Source organism: Protomyctophum bolini (assembly GCF_963924005.1).
Source record: "Protomyctophum bolini genome assembly, chromosome: 11".
NCBI classification, from domain to species: domain Eukaryota; kingdom Metazoa; phylum Chordata; class Actinopteri; order Myctophiformes; family Myctophidae; genus Protomyctophum; species Protomyctophum bolini.
The window spans coordinates 1,061,267-1,078,766 of NC_137872.1; the positions used below are offsets into that span (position 1 = coordinate 1,061,267).

General features: G+C 45.7%; 1 protein-coding gene across 1 annotated transcript in view; it reads left to right on the top strand.

Moving 5' to 3' along the window:
* Positions 1-17,500, top strand: part of myo15aa (myosin XVAa) — a gene marked incomplete at its 3' end in the record, with an annotated part of 109,883 nt that overhangs the window by 79,320 nt on the left and 13,063 nt on the right. The window contains exons 46-56 of the mRNA XM_080776436.1: positions 826-901; positions 1,747-1,862; positions 2,171-2,289; positions 7,338-7,479; positions 8,673-8,784; positions 9,520-9,594; positions 9,871-10,073; positions 11,317-11,438; positions 13,101-13,164; positions 13,397-13,469; positions 13,864-13,937. Of these exons, the coding sequence (XP_080632562.1) occupies positions 826-901; positions 1,747-1,862; positions 2,171-2,289; positions 7,338-7,479; positions 8,673-8,784; positions 9,520-9,594; positions 9,871-10,073; positions 11,317-11,438; positions 13,101-13,164; positions 13,397-13,469; positions 13,864-13,937 (1,176 nt within the window). The remainder of the gene's footprint in view (positions 1-825; positions 902-1,746; positions 1,863-2,170; positions 2,290-7,337; positions 7,480-8,672; positions 8,785-9,519; positions 9,595-9,870; positions 10,074-11,316; positions 11,439-13,100; positions 13,165-13,396; positions 13,470-13,863; positions 13,938-17,500) is intronic.

Here is a 17,500-nt window from a genome sequence, read left to right on the forward strand (position 1 = left end):
AGAATAGACAATAACATATCAAAGAACAAAAATACAGTGCAAGGAAGGGAAGAAGCCAGCAGGCCTTTTTGGAATCCTTTCCTGTAGGAAGAGGTCATTGGTTTAAAAACAGATTAAAAGTTCATAAAGAACAGTACAAAAGTCTACAAGTTGGCAAAGGGGGGGCAGCTGTGCAGTAAAGAAATAAAAACAGACTGCACAAAAAACGGGAAAAAACAATACAACAACAAACGCACAAAAGAAAATATAACGCATCAAAGTAAAATGTTGCGTCCACTGTGTGTGAATGCAAGTGATTATTGTTATGATGTTTGGTCTGAAAATGCAGCTTTTGAACACACATGGTAAGCATCAATGTCACTCAGTAGCAGGAAGGAAATGGCAATTATAATAGGTGTACCAAAATGCCAAAATGCTTGTGCGTAGATTCACCAATGACACCTTCTCTGAGGCCTGCATTATAGGGATGCACCGAAAGGGAAATTCTTGGCCGAAACCGAATATAGGATAATAGGAAACAGTTGTTTTTCCTACCATTGCTGTAATGGCCGTACCTTAAAGCTACCTGATTTATTAGTTAGTTAGTTAGTTTATTAGTTGGTTATGGCAAAACTTAACTTAAATAATAATCACTATTATGGGTCCATAAAACATTTACTCAGCTCTTTTGAATGCATTAATTGCATACACTATTCGGTGATATATTTCTGCCTATTCAGGCCCGAAACCGAATAGGCAGAAAATGACTTTTTTTCTGCCGAATATTTTCTGCGGCTGAATATTCCGTGCATCACTAGCCTGTATTCATTCATTCATTTTGTGTAGATACACCATGACACCTTCTCTGAGGCCTGCATTCGCATCACCCAGGAGGAGAAGCAGACGATGAAAGCTCTCTTCGGTAGGAATGAAGGAGTTGACGTGAGATGAGTTTTTTGTCTCAGTGGTGTTTTCACAATGAAAATAATAACTGTTCAGTGGCGTACAGAGACATTTAGAGGGGCAGGTGCTCAAGTGAAAAAAGGGCACCTTGTGCAGCGCGTGGAACCGGCCGGCCGGTTCAAAGGGGCACATTTGTCCAGAGGGATAATAGCAGACACTAGGGGGTGCTAGAGCACCCCCTAGTGTGCACACCACTGACTGTTCCGTTGAGGGCCAGCTGATTTTGAACTATATTTATATGAGATTATAAATCATTGTTTCACCTGGTATGATATGTATGTCATACCATATGTAGGGCGTGTGAATCACCTGCCCAGTCGGCATCAGTCACGTGATGTGACGACTAGGATAAAAGGGAGTTGTCACATATTGCCGATTATCACCTGATGAAGGCCGTTCACGGCCGAAACGTTGTGTCGTATTTATGGTGTATTTAATAAAAAGCAAACACCTTGGAGCAGACCTGTGTGCGGACTCTCCTCTCTTCACTGTACTTACCGTAGTCCAGCACCAGACAGGAACTGGATGTGCACTAGCCACCTACTAGCACCTACTTTTTATACTATGTATGTCAAGGGCAACACACACACACACACACACACACAGGCTGCAAACAGCACACGACGACTGACATAGAAACATAGCTTTTTCAGAAAACTGTCAGGATGTAGAAGACATTTATAGAATCTGATCTCAGGTCAGAATGGGTTAAAACTATTCAAGAGACTATATTATGACAAAATGTGCTGTCAAAAACACCCCTGGTGGTCTGAATGGTAACCCCCCCCCCCCTCCCTCTGACAGCGGAGAACAGGGTGGACCAGGTCGTTGGGACGCTGGACGAGACGGTGAAAAGGAAAGCCGTCACTTTGGCCAGAGACTCCTGGGAGATCTACTTCTCTCGGCTGTTCCCCGCCTCTGTGAGTCACATGGGTCTGTTTCTATGACATCATTCATGGGTCTGTTTCTATGACATCATGGGTCTGTTTCTATGACATCATGGGTCTGTTTCTATGACATCATGGCTTCTGCTTTAGACACTCAACCCCAAATTGCTCCCGATGTGCTGGTTGGTGCCTTGCATGGCTTCCGAGGATAGACCCCTGGCTGGGAACCCTGGTTAACAGAACCAAATGCTGAAATTGTACATTCTGCATATTTTCATGTTTGCTTCTCTGTGTGTGTGCGTGTGTGCGTTTGTACGTGTGTGCGTGCGTGCGTGTTCCAGGGCAGTGTGGGGACCGGTGTGCAGGTACTATCTGTGTCTCATAAAGGAATCAAGCTGTTGAAGATGGTGAGAAGCAGCACGGCTGCACCCGACTACTTCAGGGTGCTGCGGCCCTACAGGTCTGTGACGTATACGCTGATGACGTAACTATGTGGGTGCTGAGACCCAACAGGTCTGTGACGTATACGCTGATGATGTAACTATGTGGGTGCCAAGACCCTACACAGGTCTGTGACGTATACGCTGATGACGTAACTATGTGGGTGCTGAGACCCTACACAGGTCTGTGACGTATACGCTGATGACGTAACTATGTGGGTGCTGAGACCCTACACAGGTCTGTGACGTATACGCTGATGACGTAACTATGTGGGTGCTGAGACCCTACACAGGTCTGTGACGTATACGCTGATGACGTAACTATGTGGGTGCTGAGACCCTACACAGGTCTGTGACGTATACGCTGATGACGTAACTATGTGGGTGCTGAGACCCTACAGGTCTGTGACGTATTGTCTGATGACGTAACTATGTCTGTTTATCTAAAAACGGACATGTGAATGACGTAACCAATTTTGCAGTGACCAATTGACCTATAGCTATAAGCCCCTCCCCAAACTGCTATGGTCCAATCACAGCTAAGCATAACATGGTTTAGAGTCTAAACTATTGGTGGAGAGGTTTGTCTAAACTTTAGACAAACCTTTCCACCAATAGTTTTCCTATTATGATAAAACATTGTTTTTAAAAAAATGAAATGTCACAGACATATTTTTCCAGTGCATATGGCAGGCCTTGTTGACGGATTTGGAAGAGATTCTAAAGGTCTGGTTCCAAAAATGAACCAGTATTTAATGTGTTAAAATCCATGATATTTACATTGGAATGAATGAGCCTGGCTGGGAAGTGTCCAAGTGGGAGTGTCTAAGTAGGAGAGGGCGGGGCTTTGCTAAAGGTGAATTTGTTATATTTTTTTAGAGGGAGGGACGGTAAGTTGACAAGAGTCAGAGATAAGTTGCGCACTCTGCTCGCGCACAAGTAGGCAATCCATGGCCAACTTGTGTGCAAAGCGCAAGTTGGCAGCTCGACAGTTTTTATTTCCTATGCTCTAGGTATTATTTCCTATATTCTATAGTGTAGATTCTTGTGACAATGGAGAACATGTCAGAAGTCATAAATAATGTAGGCTATTTTCGTCCAACACATTAAATTCCCATTGATAAGAGCGCCCCTCATACGGGTGTGATAATCGCAATTATGTGGTTAGTTGGCGGAATCGTTTCAATTCATCTGTATGAATAAAAATGTATGATCTACAAGCTCACACTAGGTCGTGAAGTAACTCACAATAACACTCTGTGAGCTTGTAGACCAGCTATTGTAGCTGTTTATGAGGGGCGTATGTCCAGCTTTTGGTGTATGTATTGAACCAGTTTTTTTTGTCCCAACACAAACATTAAATGCCGTCGACAATGAACGGACAATTTGGAGTGTTTGCGTAACACAAACATTGATGAAGGAATTGTGATTGGCCGGAATGAGATGGTGTACGATGATAAGAGCGCCCCTCACTTCACACGGGTGTGATTATTTTTGACAGCTTTTGTCCTCACACGTCTCAATATTTGCCATTGACGATGAAAGGAGAAATTAGGTAAACATTCCTCCAAATACGACACATTTTAACATCAAAACATTCACATGGGAGCACTTGGCCAATAAGGGCGCTTAAGCACTTGGCCAATAAGGGTGCTTAAGCACTTGGCCAATAAGGGCGCTTAAGCACTTGGCCAATAAGGGCGCTTAAGCACTTGGCCAGAAGATATGAAAGCTCTACTGATTGGCCAATATGAGATGATGCATGATGATGTACGATGACCCTTTTTTAAGTTTTTTTTCTTTTTTCTTTTTACAATTTTAGTTCTTTATTCCGTTATTTTCTGTTAACTATGATAACCTTTGGTAGAAACAGCTCAGCAACATTCACTGCATGTTGCTTGGCCTCTTAACGCAGCATCTCTGGGACTATTCCTCGCGTCTCCGATGGCGTCAGCGAGATCAAGGCAACAACACTTGCAATTTCCCCAAATTGCACCTTTCTAGATGTTGTCATTGGTTGTTGCTGGTGGTAGTCATGGCTGCCAGTTCCCACCTGATGTTGTGTGGGAGTTCTGACTGCTCCAGACCGTGTTGAATAACTGCCAGCTTGCATAATGTCTTGAGACTAGGACTGAAGTCTAGGACATACAGGTCATTCAGTAGAACGAGTTGGGTTCTGTCTCTAGCTCTGTATCCTCCTAAGATAACAATACGATCTTCCATCATGCAACAGCACATGTCAGACATCCCTGAATGTGGGCCGTTCCCCTTGAGCTCCACCTCCTTCCAGCAGAAGGTCTCTGGACTGAATTTCCACAGATCATTGAAGTCCTGGTTACAGTTGCGGCCACCAAATATGTACAACTCTCCATTGTAGGTAAAGGCTGAATGACAGTAGCGTCTTTCTGGTAGAAGCTGTCTAGAAGGTGTGTGGATCCAGAGGTTGGTCTCTGTGTCAAACACTCTGACGGTGTTGTAGCACCGACATCCCATCCATCCTCCAAATACAAACATCTTTGTCCCGATGATGGTAGCAGAGTGATGGGCTGTAGCAGGAGGTGGAGTTCCGCTGGCGTTGATAAAAGACCAGACCATTGTGGTGGTGTCCAACTTGTAGGTGTCATTAGTGTATCTAGTCATGGCAAGTCCTCCATGAATATACATGACCTTCCCCAACACACAGACCGAGTGGTGCTCCCTCCCCTTTGGAACAGTCCCAGAAACCTGTGGTTTGAACCATCTGTGGGCCTCGACGTCGAATGTATAAAGGACTTTTCCGTAAGGATTCCCTCCCCAGATGTAGACGATATCTCCTACCAACGCAGCCGTGCAGCGCCAGCGTTCTCCTCTTCCAGGTGTCGCTGGGGTCAACTCCTCCCAGCGCAGAGACACTGAGTTGAAGACGTGCACATCAAACCATCGCTGAGCATCGCTGCTGTAGTACGTGGAACGCGTGAAGGAATAAAGTCGTCGTCCAACCGCTACAGCTGGACCACCTGGGTCCTCTCCCCCGTTCTCTCTGGACACTGTCCAGTGAAGCATCCAAGAGTTTTCTGTCTCCCTCTAGTCCTCTATGTCTTCACCAGAACAACAATGTATCTCCCCATGCAGCATCTTATATAGACTTTCATGTCAATGTTAAGCCCCTCTAAATATGGGAATGCCCATATATGGAGATCCCTGATGTCATTAATGTTGACCAGCAACTCTACATCTGACCTCAAACCTCAGACCCTTAGGTCTCCATAAATGGAGATGACCTGTTCTGACATTCCTTTATGTTAATCCTTCCTCTTCGATGTCTCCCTTTTGACTGATACCTGTCCATTTAAACTCTAGACGGGCCTGTTGACTGATACCTGTCCATTTAAACTCTAGACGGGCCTGTTGACTGATACCTGTCCATTTAAACTCTAGACGGGCCTGTTGACTGATACCTGTCCATTTAAACTCTAGACGGGCCTGTTGACTGATACCTGTCCATTTAAACTCTAGACGGGCCTGTTGACTGATACCTGTCCATTTAAACTCTAGACGGGCCTGTTGACTGATACCTGTCCATTTAAACTCTAGACGGGCCTGTTGACTGATACCTGTCCATTTAAACTCTAGACGGGCCTGTTGACTGATACCTGTCCATTTAAACTCTAGACGGGCCTGTTGACTGATACCTGTCCATTTAAACTCTAGACGGGCCTGTTGACTGATACCTGTCCATTTAAACTCTAGACGGACCTGTTGACTGATACCTGTCCATTTAAACTCTAGACGGGCCTGTTGACTGATACCTGTCCATTTAAACTCTAGACGGGCCTGTTGACTGATACCTGTCCATTGGGCCGGCCCCAAAGTTATTAGTGAAGCCGCGCCCGGCAGCCGGCAAAAACTAGAGTTCTCAACAGGCCCGGAAACTAAGGCCCGGGGCCCTGGGCCCTCATTAAACCCTGTACACTCAAGACATGGTCCATATATGGCCAGTACATAATTAATTCCATATGTTGACCTGACCCCCCATGTCAAAGCGCCAGCGCTCGCCCAGCAGTCTGCTGTCACCCAGGCGGTTATGCTGATATGACCCTCCATGTGGTGCACACAACCCTCGCCCTTCGCTTCTCGCCCTCCGGCGTCTTACTGGTATCGACTACAACCAGAGCCCTCAGGCGTCTTACTGGTATCGACTACAACCAGAGCCCTCAGGCGTCTTACTGGTATCGACTACAACCAGAGCCCTCAGGCGTCTTACTGGTATCGACTACAACCAGAGCCCTCAGGCGTCTTACTGGTATCGACTACAGCCAGAGCCCTCAGGCGTCTTACTGGTATCGACTACAACCAGAGCCCTCAGGCGTCTTACTGGTATCGACTACAACCAGAGCCCTCAGGCGTCTTACTGGTATGGACTACAACCAGAGCCCTCAGGCGTCTTACTGGTATCGACTACAACCAGAGCCCGCAGGTGTGGCGTCACACATCTAGCTCCTCCCCCGAGGTGTGATATCACACATCTAGCTCCTCCCCCGAGTTGTGATGTCACACATCTAGCTCCTCCCCCGAGGTGTGATGTCAACGTTACACAAGGAACCGCTGTCAATCATACCGCCGTTGCCGGGCAGAAACCTCACATCTCCACATTCTTTCATGTTTGTATCACTCCCTGGTGTTTTTACAAATCTATGGTCATGCCTCTTGTCTTTTCTCCACCTCTCTCTCTAACTCTTCATCACTCATCATCATCATCCTCCTCTGGGGTCCATTTGGTTCCATTTGTACACTCTCAGAGTTAAATTGACATTGATTTTACAATATAAATCGGTGGCCCCAGAGATATAGAAATGCTATTAAATGGGGGTCCGTAAACTAATGCATGTCAAACTGGGGGATCCTTCAAATTAAACGGAAAACGGAGAATCACTTAAACCAAGTGTCGGGATCAGAGGACAGATGATTTTTTTGACCTTAGACACTTGGCCTTTACGCTGACTTCCTGGTTGTGTGCGTGCGTGTGTGTGTGTGTGTGTGTGTGTGTGTGTGCGTGTGCGTGCGTGTGTGCGCGCCACTTCCTGCACAGTTACTCGGAGATCCTGTTTGTGTCCATCCCGTCCAGCAACATGCTGGAGTTCAACCTGACCAATGAGAAGCTGATCCTGTTCTCTGCCAAGGCCCCGCAGGTCAAACACATGATAGATTACTTCCTCACGGAACTCAAGAAGGTGAGGCGTGCGTGCGTGCGTGCGTGTGTGTGTGTGTGTGTGTGTGTGTGTGCGTGCGTGCATGCGTGCGTGCTTGCGTGTGTGCGATCTTTATATTTTATACAACACTTATGCCATGTGAGAAATGTATGTCACTCTAGTCTAGTCAAAGTTAAAACTCTCGTAGAGAACACACCATTTGCATGGCTCTGGCTGTCATTCAGAGATAGATAGTAGGCCTACTACAATAATAATAATAATAATAATGATAATACTACAGGACGTAATCATGCATAGTGGGGGTTGCATTTGTTTCCATCATGGGTCTATTTCACACCTCTGTGAATGTCTTTGTTGTTGCGTGATCTTTGAGAAGTGTTTGCCTCCCCCTGGCCAGCCGGGGCGCCTGATGGAGGGGAAAGGAACTGGTTGGAATAACGTATTCCTTCCACGCGCTATACGTCCAGCCAGGGAAACTCCCCCCTGTCAGGTTGTAAAGGAGCAACTTGGACACTCAGGCATGAAGGAAGCATGAGTTCAAGTCCGTTGCTCTCCCCTTGTCCCCCATATATGGGGACTAGGTTGCTCTCCCCTTGTCCCCCATATATGGGGACTAGGTTGCTCTCCCCTTGTCCCCCATATATGGGGACTAGGTTGGTCTCCCCTTGTCCCCCATATATGGGGTCTAGGTTGGTCTCCCCTTGTCCCCCATATATGGGGACTAGGTTGGTCTCCCCTTGTCCCCCATATATGGGGACTAGGTTGCTCTCCCCTTGTCCCCCATATATGGGGACTAGGTTGGTCTCCCCTTGTCCCCCATATATGGGGTCTAGGTTGGTCTCCCCTTGTCCCCCATATATGGGGACTAGGTTGCTCTCCCCTTGTCCCCCATATATGGGGACTAGGCTGGTCTCCCCTTGTCCCCCATATATGGGGACTAGGTTGCTCTCCCCTTGTCCCCCATATATGGGGACTAGGTTGGTCTCCCCTTGTCCCCCATATATGGGGACTAGGCTGGTGGAGGGTGTGTAGAGCCCAGGATCACATTAGATGATTGACACAGGGGTGAAAAATGGGTTACAAAATCGTGGGATAAAAAATATATATTAAAAAAAAGAGAAGTGTTTGCCACTGCTGGACAAACATCAAGCATAAACATGACAGTTTTCACAAAATATCATTGTTTATACATCTTCCTTTGTCTGCCTGCCTAGGACTCTGAGTATGTGGTGGCAGTGAGGAACTACATCACTGAGGACAGAGCTCAGCTCAGCTTCCACAAAGGGGACATCATTAAGCTCCAGCACATGGAAGGTCTCGATGCTGGTAAGAGACGCACACGCACGCACGCACACACACACACACACACACACACACACACACACACACACACACACACACACGCACACACACACGCCCTGTTGAGCTTACCTGTATTGTGTTTGTCCTATAGGGCTGTCAATCGATTGAAATATTTAATCTGATTAATCGCATGATTGTCCATAGTTAACTGTGACTAATCGCAAATTAATCGCATATTTTGTATACGTTCTAAATATACCTTAAATCAGTGGTTTTCAAGATTTTTCATATCATAGCATATTATTCATTCTGCATTTGAGACATTTAGCCTTCCAGACCCAAACTAAAGAATTGTATTGATGTTGGCCAATGGTATCCCATTACGAGAGATAACAGGCCATGTTGATCAAAATAACATGTTTTCTAAGTGTTCTAATTGTGTGAGAGGGGGAGAGAGGGGTGGGGCTCACTGACTGCCTGCATTCACATGCTCAACCATTCTGTCAAACTTCACAGTACGTTAATCGCGCGTCAAAAAAAATTGTGCCGTTAAAAGGATTGTGAGTTAACTAGTTAATAGTGCGTTAACTTTGACAGCCCTAGTTAACTTTGTCCATATACCTATATATATTCTTTATAACACATATTTCCTAGTTTGACCAGCACTGACATATTGGCTCTTGTACCCACTAAGTTGCTTTCTATGTTTTTTTGTCTGCGTGCGTGCGTGCGTGCGTGCGTGCGTGTGTGTGTGTTCAGGTAAACGTTATGGCTGCATAGTGAGGAAGAAGGTGATGCTACTGGAGGAGATAAAGAGAGACACACCTGACTTTGGTGGGTTTGGGTTCAGTACCATCCTCTAGAACCACCCTGTGTGGTATGAGGGTGTTTGGGTTCAGAACCACCCTGTGTGGTATGAGGGGGTTTGGGATATATACTTCATTGTCACCATTCAAAAGTATTTACATAACCTTTTCAATAATTGTGGTCCATAACACTCATGGTACTGTCGTGCACTGTACGTGCGTGCATGTGCGTGTGTGTGTGTGCGTGTGTGTGCGGGTGTGTGTGTGTGGGTGTGTGTGTGTGTGTGTGTGTGTGTGTGTCTAGGCTGGCGCTTCGGGGCCGTGTTCGGGCGGTGGGGGGTGTTCCCCGGTGAGTTCGTGCGTCCCGTGGCCGCCCCAGACTTCCTGGACCTCCCGGCGGACCGGGCGGAGCCTCGACACCGTCAGGGCCGAGTCGCCGCCTCCGCCGCCGTCGCCGTGGCGATGGGCTCCACCCTCGCCGCCCACGAGCTGGACCTCTCCACGGAGGTACGGAGGGGGCGGGGCAGCACGCCACGGGGGGGTTGTGATGTAACCCACAGCACGGGGGGTTTGTAACTGACAGTACGGGTGATTTGTAACTGACAGTACGGGTGATTTGTAACTGACAGTACGGGTGATTTGTAACTGACAGTACGGGTGATTTGTAACTGACAGTACGGGTGATTTGTAACTGACAGTACGGGTGATTTGTAACCGACATTACGGGTGATTTGTAACTGACATTACGGGTGATTTGTAACTGACAGTACGGGTGATTTGTAACTGACAGAACGGGTGATTTGTAACTGACAGTACGGGTGATTTGTAACTGACAGTACGGGTGATTTGTAACTGACAGTACGGGTGATTTGTAACTGACAGTACGGGTGATTTGTAACTGACAGTACGGGTGATTTGTAACTGACAGTACGGGTGATTTGTAACCGACAGCGCATGTCAGGATTTTTAACCCGCAGCGCATGTCAGACGTTAAATGTCGGATAAATGTCTGCAGCCCCGTACGGGACAGGAATCTGCCAATCATGGACCCTATATGGAAGCAGTGCCCATTCTGACCTGAGATCAGATTCATACGAGGTTCCACTGGACAACACACTGGTCTGATTAACCCCATTCTGACCTGAGATCAGATTCTAAAAAATGTCAGTCGTTCTTCGATTTTTCAAAAAATAGCAGACCTACAAGCTCGTAGCGCGCCACTCGGTGGCGCGCTATGAGCTTGTAGATCTGCTATTTTTCAATAGCTAAAGCATAACATGATGCCAACACCAAAATGGGTGCCCGGTCAGAATGGGTTAAAATCCTATATTATCAGCCAAATATATAGAAATAGCTGATCTATATAGCAGATCCCATTATGTTTTGCTTTATGCATACTATGGGCTGTATTTTGCGTGTCTTATTAAGTACCAGGTCTTATTACTTATAACTTAAGACCTGGAGGCGTGATCAATGCCATTTGGCTATTCTGAGTGGCCAAAGCGCATTGACCACGCCTCCAGGTCTTAAGTTAATTAATAAGACCTGGTACTTACGCAAGACACGCAAAATACAGCCCTATATGTTTTGCTTAATTCATACTGTGTGTGTGTGTGTGTGTGTGTGTGTGTGTGTGTGTGTGTGTGTGTGTGTGTGTGTGTGTGTGTGTGTGTGTGTGTGTGTGTGTGTGTGTGTGTGTGTGTGTGTGTGTGTGTGTGTGTGCGTGCGTGCGTGCGTGCGTGCGTGTCAGATGGTTGGGGACATGTATGCGGACACTGTTAGTGTGGACCTGGATGAGCTGCCTGTGGGAGGACAGTACAACATGAGTGAGTTCGCCCGGAAGTACTACCGAGAGGCACAGATGAAAAGAAGGTCAGACACACTCACACACACACACACACACACACTGAGCTATTGTATCGAATTAACTATCCAGGATAAGGAAACACATTTTTGGACCTGTCTAGGCGATATTGTCGGGGAGGTGTCTCTGTCTCGTTTACGACAGTCAGTCACTTATATTTGTGACTAAATTTCACTGAAGGACTGCCATTGGATTTCTTCATGTCATGTGAAAGCAGGGAATCATAGGTTCAAATTGACATATTGGTTGTTCAGTTTGACCCACCGGTTCTGGAGATATGGCTTATAGAGTATAATGTCTTGCAGAAAACAGTGAGTTGAGAAAACAGGCTTGAAAGGTTCACTTCTGTGGTCTCTAACATTACACCAGCTACATGTTGAAGCATTTATTTCATATTTACATGTCGATTTCAACTCTTGACACTTATTTCAGACATGCTCTAGTATGTGAAGAGTCTGCCTGTGCTATAAACTCATTGGGGGAAAAAAAGGGTTTTTCTCCTGGTGGAAAGCTAGAATCTCTCAGTCAAATCTGGTCACATTTGATACAGTTTGTTTCTAGCGAACATTTTACAAATTCAGCAGCAGTAACATTAGCGTTTTCTCACAGTCAGTTGATTCTTCCTGTCCATATGAGTGAAACAGCCCCGGGATGATGTGTTTTATTTTTCAATCACAGTTCTTATATGAGGTGATCTGGATCGTGGCCTTCTAGCGATATTGACGTCAGACTTTGGTTCTCTAGTAGTTTGTTTCTGACATGATGAATGTCCTACACCTACTGTATACTTCATAGATGTAAACTGTTGTAATGAATAGGTACTGTAAGGACCCTCGTCCGGTTCTGGCAGACCGGTATAGAGCGCAGCAGTCCCGCCCCCTTTCAGAAAAGCGAGTGGCCCAGGAAATGAAACTCCAATGCATTTTTCCATCGGCACTTCGAATATAATTTATTTAAAGACGGTTACGCCGCGGACAAAGCCAATTCGGATCATGACAAATCATGACAATGAACACAATGTTTTGGGACGATCAAATCATTAGAAAGAAGAAAATAAAGGCAGGAGACAACACTATTTGTTTTGGTTTTTCGTCTTATAAATTATTTGATCGTCCCAAAACATTGTGTTCATTGTCATGATTTGTCATGATCCGAATTGGCTTTGTCCGCGGCGTAACCGTCTTTAAATAAATTATATTCGAAGTGCCGATGGAAAAATGCATTGGGGTTTCATTTCCTGGGCCACTCGCTTTTCTGAAAGGGGGCGGGACTGCTGCGCTCTATAGTGTGTGTGCAGGCTGGGCGGTGTGTGATAATCCAGCTGAATTATTCCTGTTGGTACGGCGGCGTATCGACGGGCCCGGGAGAACGATGATAACGGGACACTCACAATGTATTATACACACACAGAATCATATAGTAAGCTCTGGATCCTCCTGTCCTCATGACAATAACAACGGCTAGCAGCAAGCATGACCTTGCTCTCTGAGATGGCTTCAGTGGCTAACTAGAAAGTCAGTCTGTTACAGTTCATGGCAGTACACAATACATATCCTGCACATTTGTATATTCAAGTACACAGCATAGGCACTCATACACATAATTATCATGTTGTATATCACAACATAAACCACAGAGAAATAATTTTCAGCTTTGTTTGTTTTCCACAGTGACTCAAAGACGAAGAAGGGCAAGGAGGTCAGGGACCCCGCCGAAATGGTTAAATATTCTAAGGTATACATTTAGTTCATTAGATACATTTGTAGTAATTGTATTATGCTGTATATTAAATAATTTGGTAATAGACAGTCATTGTTGAGAAATAGTTGAGAGATTGTATAGATCTATACTTTCTATTTAATAGAAAGTAAACTGTAACCCCCTCACCTTTTTGGATTGTTATATTCCATAGGATCAAAATACAGATTTAATCTATTTTTCTTTCTTTCTTTCTTTCTTTCTTCAGTCCCCGATCCCAGAGTCTTTGATCGACTTCTCCGATGAAGGAATGAATAAAGTGGCAGCGGAGATCTTCCTGGGTGAGAGAGAGAGAGAGAGAGAGAATATTGAGAATATATGAGAATATTATTTTGGTCGACTAAATCAGCATTTGATTCAGTCGGCTACAACTGTATTTTGGCGGGCCTTGATGCCGTCGCAATGGGTAAAAAGATTGATGCGCTGCGACGCATTGTGAGCTTGTAGATCGGCTCTTTTCAGCATGCAACCACGACGTTGTCATTATAGTTTGGCTTAAAGCTTAGTTTTTATTTAGTTTCCATTTAGTTTTCGTCAGAGCGAGAAAAGGTAGTCGACTAAACATTTTTTTGTCCCAGTATTAGTTGACGGAATCAACAATCAATACATATTGTTTAATCACGTTTACAATGACATTGTTAATCATATTGTTTAATCATGTTCATTGTTGTTCAGCCATAATGAGGTTCATGGGAGACTATCCACTGAAAGGACAGACTGAAGAGGACCTGGTGTCTTCTATGCTGAAGGTAACACCAACGCACGTACACACACATGCATGCACACACACACACACACACACACACACACACACACACACACACACACTCTTTTCCAGTCTATATACAGCATGCGACTCTTAGAGTATATATGAATAGAGATGGCACCCGAGTTCTCCTTCCATCCACTTGCATTAAGTTGCTCAAAAGCGCATGAGGCGATTTCACTGTTCCTTCCGGGTAGGAACAGAGAGAATTCTGGGATGGATTTGAACGTGCACGAACGCGCACGAGCGTGCTGCCGTCGTGAACGTGCACAATGATAGTCAACGGACCAGCGCGTTCATGTGTTTGGTCGTGTGTTCAGCACCAATGCTGAGCGGACAGCTCCATGCTGGGCTGCTGGTGATGAGCATGAAAGAACACAATGACATAAATATAGCTGCAAGCAGCGATGAGACGGGACCAAGCAATGAGCCCTTTTAGGCTGCTCAATGGTGCCACCTTTAGGTCGCCCGGCGGTATGGCAGCTGTTCGTACCCCAAACCGACAGACGGACGGACGAGGCTTGAGTTATGCCTGTTCAAAGCACCTGTTATCGCTGCTTGCAGCTACATTGTTTGTATTTTATTTTATTTTTCACATATAAACTTCTCTTCAACTGGGATTTCAGATAATTGTCCATAGATTGTTTGTAGAAGATTTCTCGCAAATTGCAAAAGAATCCCAGCAGAAAGTCGGGTTTAAGAATTTTTCAAACTGCTCAAAATGGTGGAAAAACTTGAGGGCGGAGCTTACTGGTCAAAGTGACAGATAAACACAATAGTGCTACTTACTCTGACCTTTTTGAATCCTGCACCTGCCAAATAACACAAAGTATGAAAAAACTGTGTTCACATTGCGTTTCCACCTTGTAGATCTGCTACTTTTGATGCTGTAGTATGATCAAGTAGGGGGCGTCAATTTAAATCAATAGATCTTTATTGTCATTGTAAGATGTACGACGAAATTTAAGAAAAACATCACACTATAATGTGAAGTGAATGTGATGTTTGGCTGCAAACTGTGGCTGCAAACATTAAAAGTAAATCGACTTGTCTCTGAAAGTCAGACGTTGGAGGGAATAGCGCCCCCTAGTGCCGCTCAAAAAAAACACAACAAATTAGAATAATGGAGATGTGAGGTTTCTGCCCGGCAACGACGTTGACAGCAGTTTGTGTGTCGTGTGACATCACACCTCGGGGGAGGAGCTAGATGTTTGTGACGTGACGTCACACCTGGGCTCTGGTTGTAGTCTATATAAGACCCTGCAGGGGGAGCTAGAGCACCGTTGTTCCGGTGGAGACTAGAGGGAGAGACAGACGACTCTTATATAAAGATGCCTTATTGGACGTTGTCCAGCGAGAACGTGGGAGGGGCCAGAGGCGGTCGAGCTGTAGCGGTTGGACGACTGCTTTATTCCTTTACGCCGTCCGCGTACTACGGCAACGAGGCTCGGATCGATGTGCACGTCTTCAACTCAGTGTCTCTGCGCTGGGAGGAGTTGACCCCAGTGGGGGTTTCCTCCTGGGCCTTTGGCTACACGGCTGCGTTGGTAGGAGATAATATCGTCTACATCTTGGGAGGGTTTCCTTACTACTGCAATGTTCTTCATGCATTTGATGTCGACGCCCACAGATGGTTCAAACCACAGGTTTCCGGGGCTGTTCCGAAGGGGAGGGACAACCACTCGGCCTGTGTGTTGGGGAAGGTCATGTATATTCATGGAGGATCAGGTATCCGGACTGGATACACTAATGACACCTACAAGTTGGACACCGCCACAATGGTCTGGACTTTTATCAACGCCAGAGGAATTCCACCTCCTGCTTCAGTCCGTCACTCTGCTACCATCATCGGGACAAAGATGTTTGTATTTGGAGGATGGGTGGGAGGTCGGTGCTGCAACACCGTCAGAGTGTTTGATACAGAGACCAACCTCTGGATCCACACACCTTCTAGACAGCTTCTACCAGAAAGACGCCACTACAATGGAGCCTTTACCTACAATGGAGAGTTGTACATATTTGGTGGCCGCAACGATAACCAGGACCTCAATGATCTGTGGAAATTGAGTCCAGAGACCTTCTGCTGGAAGAAGGTTGAGCTCAAGGGGAACGGCCCACGTTCAGGGATGTCTGACATGTGCTGTTGCATGATGGTAGATCGTATTGTTATCTTAGGAGGTAGAGACATAACCCAACGCGACCTACTGAATGACCTGTATGTCCTAGACTTCAGTCCTAGTCTCAAGACATTATGCAAGCTAGCAGTTATTCAACACGGTCTGGAGCAGTCAGAACACCCACACAACATCAGGTGGGAACTGGCAGCCATGACTACCACCAGCAACAACCAATGACAACATCTAGAAAGGTGCAATTTGGGGAAATTGCAAGTGTTGTTGCCTTGATCTCGCTGACGCCATCGGAGACGCGAGGAATAGTCCCAGAGATGCTGCGTTAGAGGCCAAGCAACATGCAGTGAATGTTGCTGAGCTGTTTCTACCAAAGGCTCCATGGCTTCTGTAGCCTGTAGTGAATGATCACAGCTGATTACCTGCAGATTGATCAGTCCTGTAGGCCCTACAGGACTGATCAATCTGCAGGTAATCAGCTGTGATCATTCACTGTAGATTAACTGTCACTGCGTCAAGGTTATCATAGTTGTGAACTGAACTAAATAAAAATCATAATAAAAATAACAAAAATGGAAACTAACTGAAACTGTATTGTGTGTTTAACAATCTAACTAAAACAAACAAACAGCGAAACTTGGCAATATGGTAGAGCGCCATGCCAAACGGTCAAAGGATGGCAGCACTCAATTGAAAATGAGATCTTTGAACGGGCATAGCTCATGAACCGTTTGAACGGGCATATCTCATGAACCGTTTGACCGTTGGCAATAAACCTTCGATACACATATGTGTCTCCTCATCCCGAACAACTTTCGTGTTCTGACTTTTAACCTCTGACCTTTAGGTTTCCCACCATTTTGAATTACATGAAAAACTGTTCAAATCTATCTCGGCCTGGGATCTTCGATAAAAATGCACGAAACTTGCTACACCTTGAACTTTGGAGTGTGTGTGTGACGTGTGTGTGTGTGTGCTCGCACATACATGTGACTGCGTGTGTGTGTGTGAACCATAGACAGTAAAAAATATGGACAAAGCGTTCCGCGGGTCTATCCTGAATGTAAAATGTCAGTCCTTGAATTGTACATCGCCATCTTTCTAGATCCGTTTGGGCCCAGCTGGCCATTGGCTGGCCCAGACAACGAGGCGGGACTTCCCCCCTTCTTCTCCGTTGGTTTTTATTTTGACTCGGGTGGGAGGGGAATCCCGATCATAGACTGTAACGGTAGCCACGCCCCTCAGAACATACGCGACTTTATGGTCATTTTTTTAATAAATGGGACCATAATTTTCCAAAAAGAATATTATGACATGAGAAATGAGACTTTAAACTAGTGACTGGAAGCAGAAAGTATTCATGACCATGTTTATTATTAAGGTAATACAGTCTAGGTGAAGTTGGGCCCAAATACAT